This window comes from Drosophila virilis, chromosome 5 (assembly GCF_030788295.1).
Source record: "Drosophila virilis strain 15010-1051.87 chromosome 5, Dvir_AGI_RSII-ME, whole genome shotgun sequence".
Lineage (NCBI taxonomy): Eukaryota > Metazoa > Arthropoda > Insecta > Diptera > Drosophilidae > Drosophila > Drosophila virilis.
The window spans coordinates 2,615,909-2,631,449 of NC_091547.1; the positions used below are offsets into that span (position 1 = coordinate 2,615,909).

The 15,541-nt window shown below is 41.8% G+C and overlaps 2 protein-coding genes across 11 annotated transcripts in view; one reads left to right on the forward strand and one right to left on the reverse strand.

Annotated features, from left to right (window-relative positions):
- Positions 1–15,541, reverse strand: part of LOC6636503 (uncharacterized) — a 115,942-nt gene that overhangs the window by 39,057 nt on the left and 61,344 nt on the right. For all 9 annotated transcript variants that reach the window (XM_070209965.1, XM_070209963.1, XM_070209960.1 and 6 more), the window contains exon 3: positions 3,452–3,501. The gene's annotated coding sequence lies outside the window, so the exon portion shown is untranslated. The remainder of the gene's footprint in view (positions 1–3,451; positions 3,502–15,541) is intronic.
- On the forward strand, positions 3,802–15,416 carry Wnt2 (Wnt oncogene analog 2). Of its 2 annotated transcripts, none has more exons than XM_032435838.2 (5): positions 3,802–5,138; positions 14,004–14,221; positions 14,291–14,556; positions 14,630–14,817; positions 14,887–15,416. In XM_032435838.2, exons 1-5 carry the CDS (start codon positions 5,083–5,085, stop codon positions 15,188–15,190), a joined length of 1,032 nt encoding a protein of 343 aa, XP_032291729.1. In that variant the 5' UTR covers positions 3,802–5,082; the 3' UTR covers positions 15,191–15,416. The 2 variants fall into 2 exon arrangements, with proteins under 2 accessions (XP_032291729.1, XP_032291730.1); XM_032435839.2 differs by having other exon boundaries at positions 14,009–14,221.

Here is a 15,541-nt window from a genome sequence, read left to right on the forward strand (position 1 = left end):
ATTTGTTTTGTTTTGGGCTGCTTTGAACAAATTTGTTTATTAGCTGGAAAATTTTGAGTTATTATTTTATTGTTTCACGCTTCTGATTTTAATGTGTCTGACAGCCGAGCTGCAGCACTTTTTATTGCATTTGGCCTGCCTTGAATGTACATTAATTAAATGGTTTCAATCGCTGATTCTATATAGTTTTCATTTTGGATATGTGGATTAGATGACATTTGCCCCAAATCAAAAGACTTAAGCAGAGAACTTGCAGACTAATTAATTTTTTTGATTTATCTAAATAGCTATAATCAAAAGATTACAATCACAAAAAAAAAAAAACACATTAAATCAAATTAGCTAAAGCTGTCTCTATACTTCACACAAATAACAGCTGGGCGACTAAAATACCCCATCATTTGGCAGTTAAAACAGTTGTTAGCGTCTCTTTTTTTCTAGCTAAAATGTTAGTTGGCAATCAAGAGACGTTTGTTTGTCATAAAGACGCCTTTGCAGCTATTTGCCATAGAACAATTATATTGAACTTAACAATCTTAGCACATAATAAAAGCTGTCGTAAAAAACAGCAATAGAATCTCAGGTATGTGGGTCATTCTATGATCAATAGATCGATTTTCATTAGACGTCTGATCCTACACGTTCATAAACAGCTCAACTGACAAACATATATATACCCTGTTTCAATAGGCTTTCCGTTAATGTTGCCATTGTTATTCCAGCTGGTCTTGGTGTTGTTTCAGCTTTGCAACTCGTAATGTCTGAGCTATGTGCTGTTTATCAATCAGTCAGTCAGTTAGTCAGTCTATCAATTATTCTGGGTATATAGGTTTATAAAGAAAAATTTCTATGAAACGAGTTCTTATGATTACAGAAGAAGCTTTTATTTATAGTTATATATAACACCTCATCTTCATATGGCAAAGAGCATGGTCTCATCCAGAATATCTATATTCCCCTTATAGATACCCCATATATATTCCCTTCAAAATATACTTATATTCCCTGCATTCTCACAACCTTACCATATTTATTGGCAGGCAGTGTATAATAAAATGCCGCAGCTGTGCACGACAATGAGCTGTTAATCTTGGTAACACTCAAAGAATGACAACAATTGGCCATTTGATAGAGGGAGAGACGAAGAGCTTTACAGCCTGGCCCAAAGCGAATAGCTGTTGAAGGCTGGCTCATCTTTCTAGGAACCAAATTACAGTTAATGCCAGCGATGATGAGTCACGTTTGCAAACTGCAAATAAATAAGAAAACAGCTAAGACTGATCTAGTTGGGAGTGACCGACTAACAGATACTTTGCAACCAGCGAGGAACTGACAAACAAAGTAGCTTCCTTCTTTATATATATACTTATAAATATTGGGAAAAGTCCCATACACCGATAACTAGTGTTATCAAAGTCAACGGCAAGTTAATGTTATCTTATCTTATTATTATTTATATCTAACTCTCGTCGTATGTACATTGAGGGATCGCAAATGTCTTGTTCCGCTTTCTGTTACATACCCTTGCACTTAGCCATTATACCCTCGTTGCCGATTCTCAATGCTTTAAGGGTATAACGAAAAAAACGTACTAACAATCGAAACTAAGTATAGCACTCGCTGCCAGAGACAATGGGCCATGACAAACACCTGTGTGTTGTTGTTGTTGTTATTCTCCTCACAGTTGTTGCTGTTGTAGCTATTGTTGCTGCTGCTGCGATTTTCTGATTTGCTGAGTTATGAACTGTGTTATTGCCTGTCAACGCTTGAACAAAATTGTGTAAATTAACGTAATTGCATTTAATAAGCCAAGCGACCGACTGTTACTTAAAATGTCATCAATTCATGCTAAAGACTAAGATATATATATATATATATACTAGTTGTATGCAGCTTGCAGAGCTTGAAAGCCAAGTTCAGAACATGTTAACAAACACTTGGCCGAAATTTGCATAAATGGTAAATCAATTAAAGCGACACGTATCCAAGAAATGCATTAGACTTGGCCCACAGGAGACAGCGCAGTTGCCACTGCTCCATGTGTCTTGGACTCGCCAGACAACGGCATTAATTGACCCACCTCCCTGTCCCCTAGCCGTTTTTCAGAGCCAACCCCCCCGCTCCCCTCTTATAAATGTCAAGCTGTTTTGTGACTGGGCGAGCGGCTACTGTGGCAGAAGCGCGTAGCTGGCCAGTTGAAACAAATTTCACAATTGGCCAACGGGCAGTAAATAAGCGACAATAAATCACTTTGAACAAATGCTGCAAAAGCAAATATAAAAATCTAAAAACAAATATAAAAGAAGAGTGCTCTAGTCGGGCGTGTACGACTGCCAAATACCCTCAGTCCAGTGCCACGCTGCCGTTGCAGGCACTCCAAGCTGGAAGGAGCTCCTTCCATACATTCTCAATTAACTCCGGTTTCTATTGTACGATTCTCACAAGATTTTGAAGGCAAAAATATGGCATAATAAAGTCTGTGCTTACCAAAGAGCAAGGCTTTGTCCAAAAAGTGAAATCATTTTTATCTGTATGCTCTATATCGTATAGCTAAATGTATCTAGCTCCAACTTCTGCATAAAGTATTACAGATTATATATATTACAAAAGTCAAGTCTAGACCAACTTCTGATCCAAAATTTTTACACAATATGTGCTGATCAATTCTTCCTTCCTCCTGCCTGTGGCATACATTTGCACAAAACAATATACCCTATTTTTATACATTTTCAACATACTGAGGGTATAAAAAACAATTTGTAAAATAGTAAGCTGCTAACTGCAATAATCGCTGTAGTTGTTGCAAATTTAAACAAGTTGTAAATTTGTGAGAAAATAAAAAATTACTGACGGCGACAAAAAAAAAAATGGCATGAAAAACACTTGTAAATAAACATTGATGAACATGATGGGTGTGTGTGCGTGTGTATGTGTGCGACTATGTGTGTGAAGTGCGCTGACAAATCACCTGTTGGCCATTTGATAAATGCTTGAGTGTGCTCTCCTGCCGGCTTGCCCGCCCGCCCAAGAGTTTTGGCCAACGAATTCTTGAGTTTTAACCCGGGGCCGTTAACACGACTTTTTCCCGCATCGATAAATAATTGATTTGATTGCCGTCACAATTTGAGAGAAGCGAGTGAGAAGCTTTCCCAAGCCATTATCAAGCCGCAATAATGGGCATTAATGGCCCGAATGACGGCTCAGACGCCAGACATGGACTCAATTCGTTTGCTGCACTCACGTGCAAGGATCTGTTGCCGATCTGGGCAGCTTGCAACATGTTGCAGCCAACCTTTGTGCAAACAACGAACCCAAACGAGGGTGGGTCAAACAGTTACGCTTAAAGTATTTAAGGTATTCACAAAATACACTAGCAAATAAATGGACATGAAACTTGTGAGACTCAGAAAATATTAAAATATAAATGAATATAAACACAACTTGCACTTACTTGAGTTTAAGCCCATATAAGGCAGGAGTCCTTGCATTTTGAAGGCTGATCTGAAACATTTAAAGTTCATATTAGATTATCTTATAAAATAAAATATATTTATATATATATAAGCTGAATTTGTTGTAATTAACTATATTATTTATAATATAATATGAATATATTATAGTAATATGTAAACATATAAATATCTGTTTAGGGACTGCACATTTTCTATGCTCAAAACTCTCAAGAGCTTTCATGCCGGCCCTCATTCGCTCGCAGCTTCCTCAAACTCGGCTCAAACATGTTCGCTGCGCCAGCTGATTGAATAGTTTTTTGTATTTCATTTCAACTGGCTGTTTGCCAGTTCTTATACGACAAGCGCGTTCAACGGTTGACCCGGGTCTCAAAAAATAAAAACACAAAAACAAGAAACAACAAAAATCAAACTCAATCCGAAGCCAAATACGAAACCGTGTGGCGTCGCGTGGTGTCGTGTTGGGATCGTTTGCATTTGTCGGCTCTGGTCTTTAATTGTGTCACTAATGAGCCGCATTTATGTTAATCTCGGCACCCGGGCAGCCCGTCTAAGCCTTTCAAGCGTTCCCAGCATGCCGACGATTCCTCCTGCCGCGGCGGTGGCGGTGGCGGCTTTTGCGGCCAAAAACGCATCTTTATCGCGCGCTGTGAATTAACATACAACATACGAAACACTCGAAAGATATTCAAACGATTCAAAGAGTCGCTCGCCAGAGTACTCTTCTGCTCTGTCTCGTTTTTATATACCTTCTTTTTTTTTTTTTTGGTAGTTTTCACCTGCTGCGCCGTTTATGGTTATTGCCGCAATTTGGTTGTGACAGTCGGAGGCGCTTTATCATAAATTAAAAAGTCGTGTAGTCGGACAACAGCCAGACGAAGACGACGTCGACGTCGTGTGGCCACAGCTACCACAGCTCAGGTGGTGCGACGGTGTGGTAGTGCGGTGGTGCAGTGGTTTGTTTGCCTGATGAATGATGCGCTGATATCCGCAGTCCGCTCGGAGCTGAGTTATTTGCATGAATGGAACGCAACGCGACGCGTGATAAACGAGCTGAGTGTCTAAGCACAGTCTCGCGCTTCGGGCCAGAGAAGTGATCCAATCTTTGGGCGATGACTTAATTTAAAGCGCCGCCCGAAAGGTGTTAATTAGCATATGAACAAATATACATCAAGTGGATTTCGGCAACGCATTTCTCCCATTCATTTGTGAACTCAATCTCAGTCTCAGCTTGAGTCTCTCCAACTTCATCTCAGTCGCATTTTTGCTGTCGTCTGCTCTTTCGGTTCATTAATAATAAAACGGGCGTCCAATAGCTAAGCGGCATCCAATGGCAGCGATTCATCAGTAAATATATATAAATAATAATATATACATATATACCAAATATACCCAACGAGTGCCCAGAACCAGAAGAGCAATAACAATAGTAATAAAAACATAAATATGCCTGGTGTAATTGTGCAAAGCTCGACAAATTTTCTATGGCCAGTTCTTGAGTTTCCGATCCGCACATTAAGCGTGAAAAGAATATGAAGAATTGTATTTGTGTTTGTGTTTGTGTTCGTGTTTGTGTTCGTGTCTGCCTCGCATTTTCTTTAACGACGTAGCCATGTGGAAAATACACAACAAACTCTTAATATACTTACTCTGGATTATGGAAATAAGGTATAGTACCCACGAATGCTAAAAGCACAGCTCAACTTTGGGAATTTGCCTCGCATATTCAAATCGATCGATCGCAACGCTTTGTTCTTATGCTAAATAGAAATATTATATTAGTCTGGTTCCAGATGGCGTGATAACTGTTTCTCTGTCTATGTCCATTAGTGGAGAGCAGCAGCATTTGGCCAAAACTTGTGAATCTTTCATCAGTTTAATACAATTATTTATTTAACTAGTTTCGTGACAAATATAATCCTTTTCACTTTGTGAACAGAGTATACCAATTAGTTTATGGTAGGTTTCAAAGAACTGAAAATGCTTGTATTGCTTTTTTCGCTTACAATTCTCAAGAAGGCTGCAGACATTTGAGCTCCTAGACTCGATAGCAATGTCTGCTGATAAGGGAACTGGAAGGTTCTTAAATGATGCGAGCTTGCAGCCCAGGCTAGTTTATGGATGAGGAATTTTTTAGCCGAAGCTATATAAAAGCCTATTGATATAATATTTCTTTACCCCATGATAATAAAATGATTAAATATACTTCATAAAAGGATAATAATATAGATTATATACAAAAATATTAGCTAAGATTATTCATAAAGAATCATAATTGATTGGACATTATGATAATAATTTTGAAATGAATTATTTGTTTTATTTTTTTACTCATATTGTTAGAGGAACTTTGTATTAATACCCAAATGCCAAAATGGCCAAATGATTGATACACCTAAGGTGCAGGGTATCTATCTATGCACCCAGTTACATGCACATATTGATGGCTTTTTCCTTTACGGTTTTAAATTTTTATCAATAGCAGATCTTGTGCCGGTTGACAACTGTTTCCTCTCGGTCTCTGAGCGCAACAGTTAAGATCGCCACAATCGCTAATTTTCATCGGTGCAAGAGGGGTCGGGTAGGCATTGGGGAGGCGGAGAGGGGGGCGGGAGGCTTACAAGGAGTTGTATGTAAATTGTTATCTGCAGACGCCCAAACACAATACGCCCAATCTTGCAGCTGAGCGCTGCTGAGATCGTCGATCGTCGGATTCTAGTGGAAAGCAGGCATTGCAATAAAAAAAAAAGAGGAAAACAGCCACAAACAGCGGGAAAACGCTGAAAAATCTCATTAAAATGGGCAATTAAATGATGGCAACAGCAACTAAAACCAACTGACAGACAGACGGATGGACGGACGGACGTATGAGGCAGTTGCTGCCACATAACGAATGCCATTTTCCGAAGACAAACACAGTTTGCCAATCAAAGCCAGCCAAAAGGAGCAACGGGAGCAACAGCAACAACAGCAACAACAACGACAACTGGAAATCAATTTTTGCCATAAACTCATCAACGTGCCCGACTCTACGTGTGTGTGTGTGTTTCGGCTGCTATCTAATTGCCTTGGTGCAGTCAGTTGCGAGTATCTTAAAGATACGCGCGGCCTCTCGGCTCTGCAGTGGGCTGGGCTTGTGGGCAGCTACGCCGCCGCCGTGGCGGCCAGCTGAACAACAATGCGCATCAGCAGCAGCTACAACAACAACAACAATAACAACAACTATGAACAAAAGTGCTTCTAAAGAGAGTGCTCGAATAGCAGATACCGTGTAGTTGATTCTGATTACAAAACGGCATTTAAATGTGTGCGTAGATCTCTTGAGTGTAGATTGAGATTTATTTAGCACTTATTAATTTGAGATATGCTCAAGCATAATCTAAATTTATCGATTTTTGAGAACGAGAAAGAGAGCTCATAGGCTCGGACTTGAGTTACCTCTACCAGGCCGCATTCAACTGATTGACAACCAAACTTTCCTCCGCTGATCAGTAATAATAAAACGCATCACAAACACATGCACAAGTGCAGTATACCCACTGCTGATATAATTTTAATGAGTACAGGGTATCAAAAGGCAGCAGTTAACAGGTTGCCTGAAAAGGGTCTTAACCCAGAAACGTAGCATCGTCTTGTAATCGGGGTTACCACAATTTTAAAGCGCTCCAAATGGCATGTTGTACATGCAGGAAACAGGGATAGAGACAGAAGGAAAGAACGAAAGGGAGAGAGAGAGAGAGTGGAGGGAGAGGGAGAGGGAGACTGGCCAAGTGCTTGTTACATGGCTTGAACAATTGGAACTCATGAGCTTGCAACGTGCAGACAAACGCTCAAACTGTGATCAAGATCATCGTAAGTCGCAAGTCGTTGCCAGTTACAAGCCAAAAATGGCCTTTCACGTGGTTCCTGTTGGCCAGCAAGAGCCATAGCCAAAGTAAATGCTGTGCGGGAGCAGTCAGCGGCAGCGGCGGCGTCGGCGGGCGGATCGTTTTGTACTTTGGATGAGTGATCGACTCGAGCACAAACAAAACTATCTGCGCTTGATCTGTTTGTCTGGCCAGCAGCTGGCCGAGACTCATTTGGCCGAGACTTGCTGTGGGGCTGCATTTGCCAATTGCCCATGACGAACGATCCGTTTGGCTGGGTTTACCTGTTGCCATGGCCAGACTGGACCGGACCATGGTCATACGTCTTTCGCGGCTCAATTACGTCCTCCGTTTTTAGCTGTTTGAGCCAGGATTGAGCACAACAATTGTTGCCATTTGCCGTGGCAGCGACATTTTTCTTGGCCAAGGCTCGCTCTGTATGCATTCTGTTGTTATTGTTGTTGTTGCTGTTGTTTTTTTTTTTTTTTTATTGATGGCATGCTGAACAGCTTTTATGGGTTTTTAGTTTGGGGTCTGTGCGCTGTTCGCTGGCTACCCCGGTACCGCCCACTTCACATTGCAGCTGTAGACGAGGCCACAAACTTTCGAAAAAAAAAAAAAAACGAAGGAAAACTAAGTCCAAGCCGCATTTCAGCTGAACTCGGCCTCTGTAGTCAGTCGCATTGTTTGAATTAATGTGGCTTTGTGGCTTCCGCCTCCAATTGGCGCTTTATTTTGGCCCAAAAACACTCGTAAATTTGCAGCCAGCGGGCAGAGCGCCACGAACATGTCAGTATAGCCATGTAATTACCAACAGCGCCAGCGCCAGGTCCACAAAAAGACAGATGCAGTTGCAGATGCAGATGTAGATGCATAAACAGATACAGATAAAGATACAAATACATGTCCAGATACTAATAGAGATGCTGCAAAGGATATGAATGGAGATAGAGGTAAAGATACAGATACAAATGCAAAGACGGATGCAGATACATACATAAATAGTTATATAGATACAGTAATAGACACAGATATATATGCAGAGGCAGATATAGATGTAGAGATATTAGAAGGAATATAGATAGATACAGATACAAATACAGATACAGATACAGATACAGATACAGATACAGATACAGATACAGATACAGATACAGACACAGATACAAATACAGATACAGATACAGATACAGATACAGATACAGATACAGATACAGATACAGATACAGATAAAGATACATATACAAATACAATATTAAACGCAGTTAAAGATACAGATACAGAAAGAGCTAAAAATACGCATACGAAACAAGTTACAGATACAAATTCAAATGTAGCTACGGATCTAGCACTGGACACACATAATTTGGAGTCTGATTCAAAGCTGGTCGGCAGCTACCAGAGACAAAGGCCTTCATTGCAACGCAATTGGCACAGCGGTGGGTCGCTTAGACCCAGACACTAAATATGCACATGCGCAAAATTAATAAGCCATCCGAAATGCTCAGGCAAATAATATATATTGAGCGCTTGACAAGGCAAATTGTTTAAGCTACATATTAAAAAATATGTAAGCATTTAGGGAATTGAAGAAGAAGGATGCAGGCTCAAATCCCTGGCTACGGTGTGGATGTAGAGCTAAAATAAAATAAATTTTTAATTGAAAATTAACTTGAATCTTGGATCTTGAACGGAGAAATGTCGAAGAAACTAAAGCATTATATATACTCGATCCGCATCAATCAATATATTTTATCAAGTGTAGCTTTTGTTTAAATTTTCTCGCAGTGCATTTATGGCCGCCCTTTTAGGATCAGGCTTGGTCTGGGCCTGCGCGTGGCCCTCGCTTTAGCTCTGGACTCGGGAGGCCTAGTTACGCGTTTGCATTCTGTCTGCCTTTTGGCTCTCTGCAACGCCTGCGCGTGAAAATATTAAAGTCATATTTTTATGAGCCACCGAAGTGCGCATTAAGAGTTTTGCGAGTTGTTGTTGTTGTAGTTGTTGTTGTTGTTGCTGCTGCTGTTTTTGGGTTGTTATTGACTCGCTGCGCGCGCCTAGGCATTTATGTTTATGCTCTGGACGAGATATAAGTGGCCAGGCTCCAACTCCGGCTTCAGCTCCAGCTGCCGCGTGTTGCTAATTGGCGCTGCCTGCGCATGCGGCTAAATTATGCGACTGGCCTAATCCATTTTTAATGATAGCTGCCCGCCAATTTCCCAGGTTGAATGCAGCAAATCACATTTTTGATATGCGCCTCATTTCAATTGATTGGCCAATGCTCATCGATGATGGCAGCCACAATTTGTTCGAGTGTTAAAAAAATAAATGCAACGTGCGCATAAAACTGTCAACAAAGCTAGTTTTGACTTTGTAAATGTATGGAAAAACAATAAAAATAGCCATTAATAATTATTTTGCCAATATTTAACCGCAGAGGCGGAAGCAAATGCATCGGCTACTGGAAAATCTCGCTTAAAAAAACTGGCACTAACTATGTTTATTATCTCGCATATATATACAGGTTGGCAATCTTTCTTTGTGTTTCTGACATATTTTAAAATTTATTTATTTTGGTAATAATCTAAACAAGTTATTCGCCAAGCAGCATTGACATCATAGCGCAGCGATTCACTTGATTTATTGCACTCAACCAAAGAAGGCAGAAGAGAAAAATATCACTGTGATATATTAGGCAACATTTTCTCTAAATCAAATAAAAATCAAATATATCACAGTTGTCACTAGAGTTTAACCCAAAAAAGAGTTAGCGAAACATGCAAAAATATCATAAATATTTAAATATCACAGAAAAAAATGGGAAAGCATTCGAAAACTTTTAGGTGTTCACAAGTATTCAATCTTAATCTCTAGATATCGCAAAAAAAAGTTATTAGCAAAACATTTTGAGCTTTTATTGAGTGCAATTTTAGACTATTTTCATGGCTTGATTTGCATGTGCCTAAGCATCGCGCAAGGTCGCTGGTTCAACCTAAATCTAAATTTGACTATATTTGTTTAATAAATTTGTTATTATATATAAAGAAACATACAAATAATTTAAGGGGCTGCCGCTTGCATTTTCAACATTATTCATAAATTCAGTAAAACATCAAATTCAAAGTACTTTAATTGAGTTGTTGATCTCAAAGAGAGCTGGCAACCCTGGTGCAAAATCAGTGATATCAAGTTCATGACAGGTCCTTGCACTCGCACGCATCACACGTTAAGCTGGGAATAAGAATCTAAGCCGCCGTCGCAACAAAAACAAAAACAAAAGCAAAAATATAAAAAAGGGTCACGAATTGAAGGCGTAGACCCAAGCGAAAAGCCTGTGCCTCGATCTAGAGCCAAAGATAAAAGGAGGCACAACAGCAGGAAGAGCCAGGTTAGGGTAAGGTAAGGGCAAAAAATTGAAAAGAAGCAGACAAAACAAAGCACAAATCAAGTACACGTGACTTGGACTTGGCTGCGTAAGTGGTGCTGGGGATGAGGTTGAGGTTGGGCCTAGGTTGATGATGAAATTGTCGACGTTGACATGCAACAGGCAACAGGCAACATGCGGCAGCAACGCGCTTCAAGTGGCAGCGACAAATTAAATAAAAGCACGGCCAGAAAAACAAAAAAAAAAAAATTTTGTGGAACAAAACTGAACAAGCTAAAAAGACAAAAGGCCACGATGAAAAGAGAGCGATAGCTGCTGCCCATTTGTTGTTGTTGTTCCTGTTGTTGTTTAAGTGCTTGTTGTTGTTGTTGTTGTTGTTGTTATTGAGGTGGGCATGACGGTCACGCTGTGCGAACGCACGGAAAGCTATTGACTGACTGACGAACGGATGCGCTGACAGATCGATCAACGTAGTTTAACAAAGTTAAAGTTGAAGGTTGCCGGTTTGGTTTGGTGGTTGCGGCTGCCGTGGCTGCTCCCGCTGCTGTTGGCGGCCACTGAAGCATTGCCAGTGGCTCATTGTTGCTGTTGTTGCTATTCGAACCGGCGATCGCATCCTGCCCAACGCGCCGCGTGGTCGTGCCTGTTAAACGAGCCTAATTATTAGTTTACTACCAATTTCGGACTTCGGGGCTCGGCTGCATGTTAACAGCATGTACAACAAGTCATGAGCAGCAGCAACAACGAGTGAGAGTGTCTAAGTAAAGCATGCTCGACGTGCGTATACCCTGCAGTCAGTACTCAACATATTAGGCTGCGAATATGCCTCATAAAGCAAAAACAATAAACACGAGCAGCCAAAATCGCTCGACTTTTGCCTTAGCACGCTTTTTGCTTATGCCCAACTATGTCCACTTTCGGTATTTACAGGGTATAGCAACGCAGATTGAACTGAAAACGATCGTCGTTGGTCGATTGGCCGTTCCCAGTTCCCAGTTGCCGTGTTGCTGCCCAGTTGAAGGGTTAATTTGTGCAGTTGCCCGAGGACACATGGCTTGGCTCTCGCATGTTCCACCTTTGGGCTTCGCCTGCTGTAAGCATTGTAATTTCTGTAAATTGATTTAATTGGCCCAATTAAAAATGCGTTGTAAACATGGGCGAAAGCAGTGGACGACAGAAACTTTTTGCGCAAATGCAATTGACAACCAGTTGGAATCGACATTTGGCCCGAGGATGTGGCACACAGCTAGGCTCTCTGTTTCAGCACCCTGTGCTCTCTGCTCGAGCACCCTGTGCTCCATGCTCTGTTCTTATCCGAAATGGAGCTGATCAGCTTGGTCATATTTTGGACGCCTGCGCAGCTGTTTGATTGGCGTTTTCGGCCAATCGACAGGTAGACAATTGCTTGTTATGCGGCCAATGAATGTGGCTCAGAGGTATGCCATATTCTATGGCCGAGTGTGCGACTGTGTATGTGTGTGTGTGTGTGTGGGAAGTGGCTACACGGGCCACACATTCCATTCACAATGCTCTTCCTACGTCTTTAATAGTGATTACCGCTAGTGAGTGACTTGCTTAATAAGAGAAGACCAGAAGACCAACTGTAAAAGCGCTAAAGAAATAACTGAACAAATTTGTGAACTGATGGAATGGAATATTGGGAGATGCGCCCTATAACAAGTAGCTAGCTATCTTTACCAATTCAATTTCGTAAGCTTTTCATCAATTTGTGAATAGATCGAATGGAATGTTGAGAAAGGTTATACAGTCAAAGCTCTATGCTAAATTAACCAATTACATTGCGGAAGCGTTTCATCACACAAAATGACTTCTCAAAGGCGCACGCTACTTCGATTTTGGTTTATACATATATACATATATATATTATTATTTTTTTTTTTGCGAGAAATTCCTGAGCTGGCAATTTACAAGTCATTGTTAGGCACTCCATTAATCCAATTTGGCATTAACTTTAAGCTATTTGCGGTTAGCGTGGATTTCGCCGCATTAAGTTAGCAAACTCTGAGCTAAGCTGAACGCGGCTTAAAGTCTGGCATTTAAGCCTTGATTAGGCGACAGTGTTGTCAATTCGACTAGAAACTAGCTAACATGCAGCTATTATCGAGCTAACAGCTGACAGTTGCCACTCTAGCTACTTTTTAAGCTGATTTAGCCTTTTTTCTTGCCCAAACATGCAAACGTAGCTTGCTAGCTTGTCAATTTCAATTCAGCTTTTTTTTCTTAGCCACTTTACAACATTGGTTTCAGCTACTATTTGCCTTGCAGCGACAGCTGGCAACACTGTTGCGAGCTGCCTGGCTCTGGCTAAGCTTCTCCATGATTAGACGCTGAGATGCATGTAATTATGGCTAATAATATAGCTGGCGGCATTATTTTGACTAAAACTGACAGTAAAACTGTCTACGCCCCCGAAGCACGCCACTCACCTTCCCCATAACAGCAACAACAACAGCAACAACAACAACAGCAGCAACAACAGCATCAATTGAACGCATTAATCTTGGCTCGAATGCGGCACATTTGCTTTTCCATTGGCCAACTGAAACTTTTAGCCGCTAAACGTTGACTCGTGGCCAGTTCTCGGCTTGGTTCGGCTTGTTGTTCCATGGCTTTTCCATGGCAATGGCAACTGAAATGGAAATGAATTGATCGCTGGCGGCATTTATTGAGCACCGAGCACGACTTTTTTTTTTTCAAATATTTTTTCACCATCGTTCGATCCACATTTGTTTGTGCATATTTTCTTGCCATATTTAATTTATTGTTTGCAACTGTTGCTGCTGCAGTTGCAATTGTTTTTGCTATTGATACCTCTAGCCGTTGCTGCTGGCTCATTGTCTCTGTTTATATTGACAACAAAGTAAGAGATTCAAATTAAATAAAAATATCAAATTATGCAGCAGACAGCATTATAAATATATGTAAGGAAGTCGGAAACGAAGATAAACAAACAATAGACGGGAGCTCAAGCGCTGAGAGCTCTGCGAACTAGACTTTAGTCCTGGTTACGATAAAATATCTCACATGAGGGCAAATAATAAGTCAAATGTAATATTGAAATGTATGTCAAGTGGGCAGTCGCTGGTTCAAATCCAGCAGCAAAATATTTTCATAAAACGTATAATTTTTTCTAGTAAATATTATAAATATTTCTTTAAAATCCCGGCCAAGTTTTGTGCTAGATTCGCATTTGAGCAACGAACACTTTTCACCGTTTACAGGGTATCATTAATATGAGTATTTACGTTCCTGCTTTCTCGTCAGATTAGTATCCAGCTTTACGTCCGCCATGCTCTGTGGCCGCATACCGGGCCTGACACTGGGTCAGCGGCAGCTCTGCAGCGAAATGCCCGACGCGCTGATCGCGCTGGGCGAGGGTCAGCAGAGGGGCGCGCACGAATGCCAGCATCAGTTCCGCGGACATCGCTGGAACTGCTCGGAGGTGTGGCAGCGGAATGTGTTCGCCCATGTCATACCCATAGGTGAGTGAGCAGAGACGCAGAGGCGTCTTGGAAGAGCAGCCAGTGCTGATACCTTCCTTTCTGTGGCAGCTTCTAGGGAGGCGGCCTACACGTATGCCATAGCCAGCGCTGGAGCGGCTTATGCGGTGACAGCGGCCTGTGCCAGCGGCAACATCTCCATGTGCGGCTGCGATGTGCGCCACAAGACGGCGCCGCCGGAGCCCTGGAAGTGGGGCGGCTGCTCGGCGGATGTGGAATTTGGCATGCGTTATACGCGCAAGTTTACAGATGCGCGTGAACTGGAGCGGGATGCGCGCACGCTCATGAATCTGCACAACAATCGCGTGGGGCGCACGGTGCGTATGCAAAATTTATATAAAAATAAAAATAAACTATGAACTTTTGTCTCTCCACCAATTTGGGCGGCAGCTCATCAAGAAGTTGCTGCGCACGGACTGCAAGTGCCATGGCGTCAGCGGCTCCTGCGTGATGAAAACCTGCTGGAAAAGCTTGCCGCCATTTCGCCTGGTCGGCGACAAGTTAATGCAGAAATATCACAAAGCCAAAACTGTTCAAGCCGCAAGAGGCAAACGTGGACTGAGATTAGTATTAAGCAGGTGAGCGAGAATCCCAGCCGCTAAAATAAATGTCTATATTCCTTTCCCTGTCTCCCTCTGCTTGTTTAGAAAGAAGCACCTTGCGACCCAGAAGCCAACGCTGGTCGCGCCCAAGCGCCTGGAGCTGGTCTATTTGGAGGCATCGCCCAATTATTGCGAGCGCAGCATTCAGATGGGCACCTTGGGCACTGCGGGCCGTATTTGCAATCGCACCGGCCACGGCCCCCAGAGCTGTGATCTTTTGTGCTGTGGGCGTGGCCACAACACACAGCACATACAGCGCAGCGAGCAGTGCCGCTGCCAGTTCCGCTGGTGCTGCCAGGTCGAGTGCGAGCAGTGCGACGAGAGCTACGAGGAGTTCACTTGTAAATAAAATAGCATACGTTAGCTGTGGGCTAATCGAGCCGCAGCCAGAGCCAGAGCCGGAGGCAGAGCTAAAGATGCGAATGTTGCTAGTATTACTTAGTTAGCTCATAACGACTCTTAGTATTATATACGAAAATAATGTATTACACACACACACACATACACACTCAAACTAAAAGACACACACACTCAAACACAAAAACACAGGTATTCTCGAATAAATAATTTGTAATAACGTTAAAGATTGTGCTTTGCTTTAATTACGAAATTCCTTATGATTAGGTAAGTACTTAATTACGTGAGCATATATTCATTCAAAGCTTATGATCCCAATTCCATACTTAAGGCTTTCTAAAGT

Coding starts and splice junctions, on each gene's coding strand:
- Wnt2 (XM_032435838.2), top strand. CDS start 5,083: ATGTGGAAAATACACAACAAACTCTTAATATACTTACTCTGGATTATG. Junction 14,557..14,629: donor ACAATCGCGTGGGGCGCACG/GTGCGTATGCAA, acceptor TTTGGGCGGCAG/CTCATCAAGAAGTTGCTGCG. Junction 14,818..14,886: donor CTGAGATTAGTATTAAGCAG/GTGAGCGAGAAT, acceptor CTGCTTGTTTAG/AAAGAAGCACCTTGCGACCC.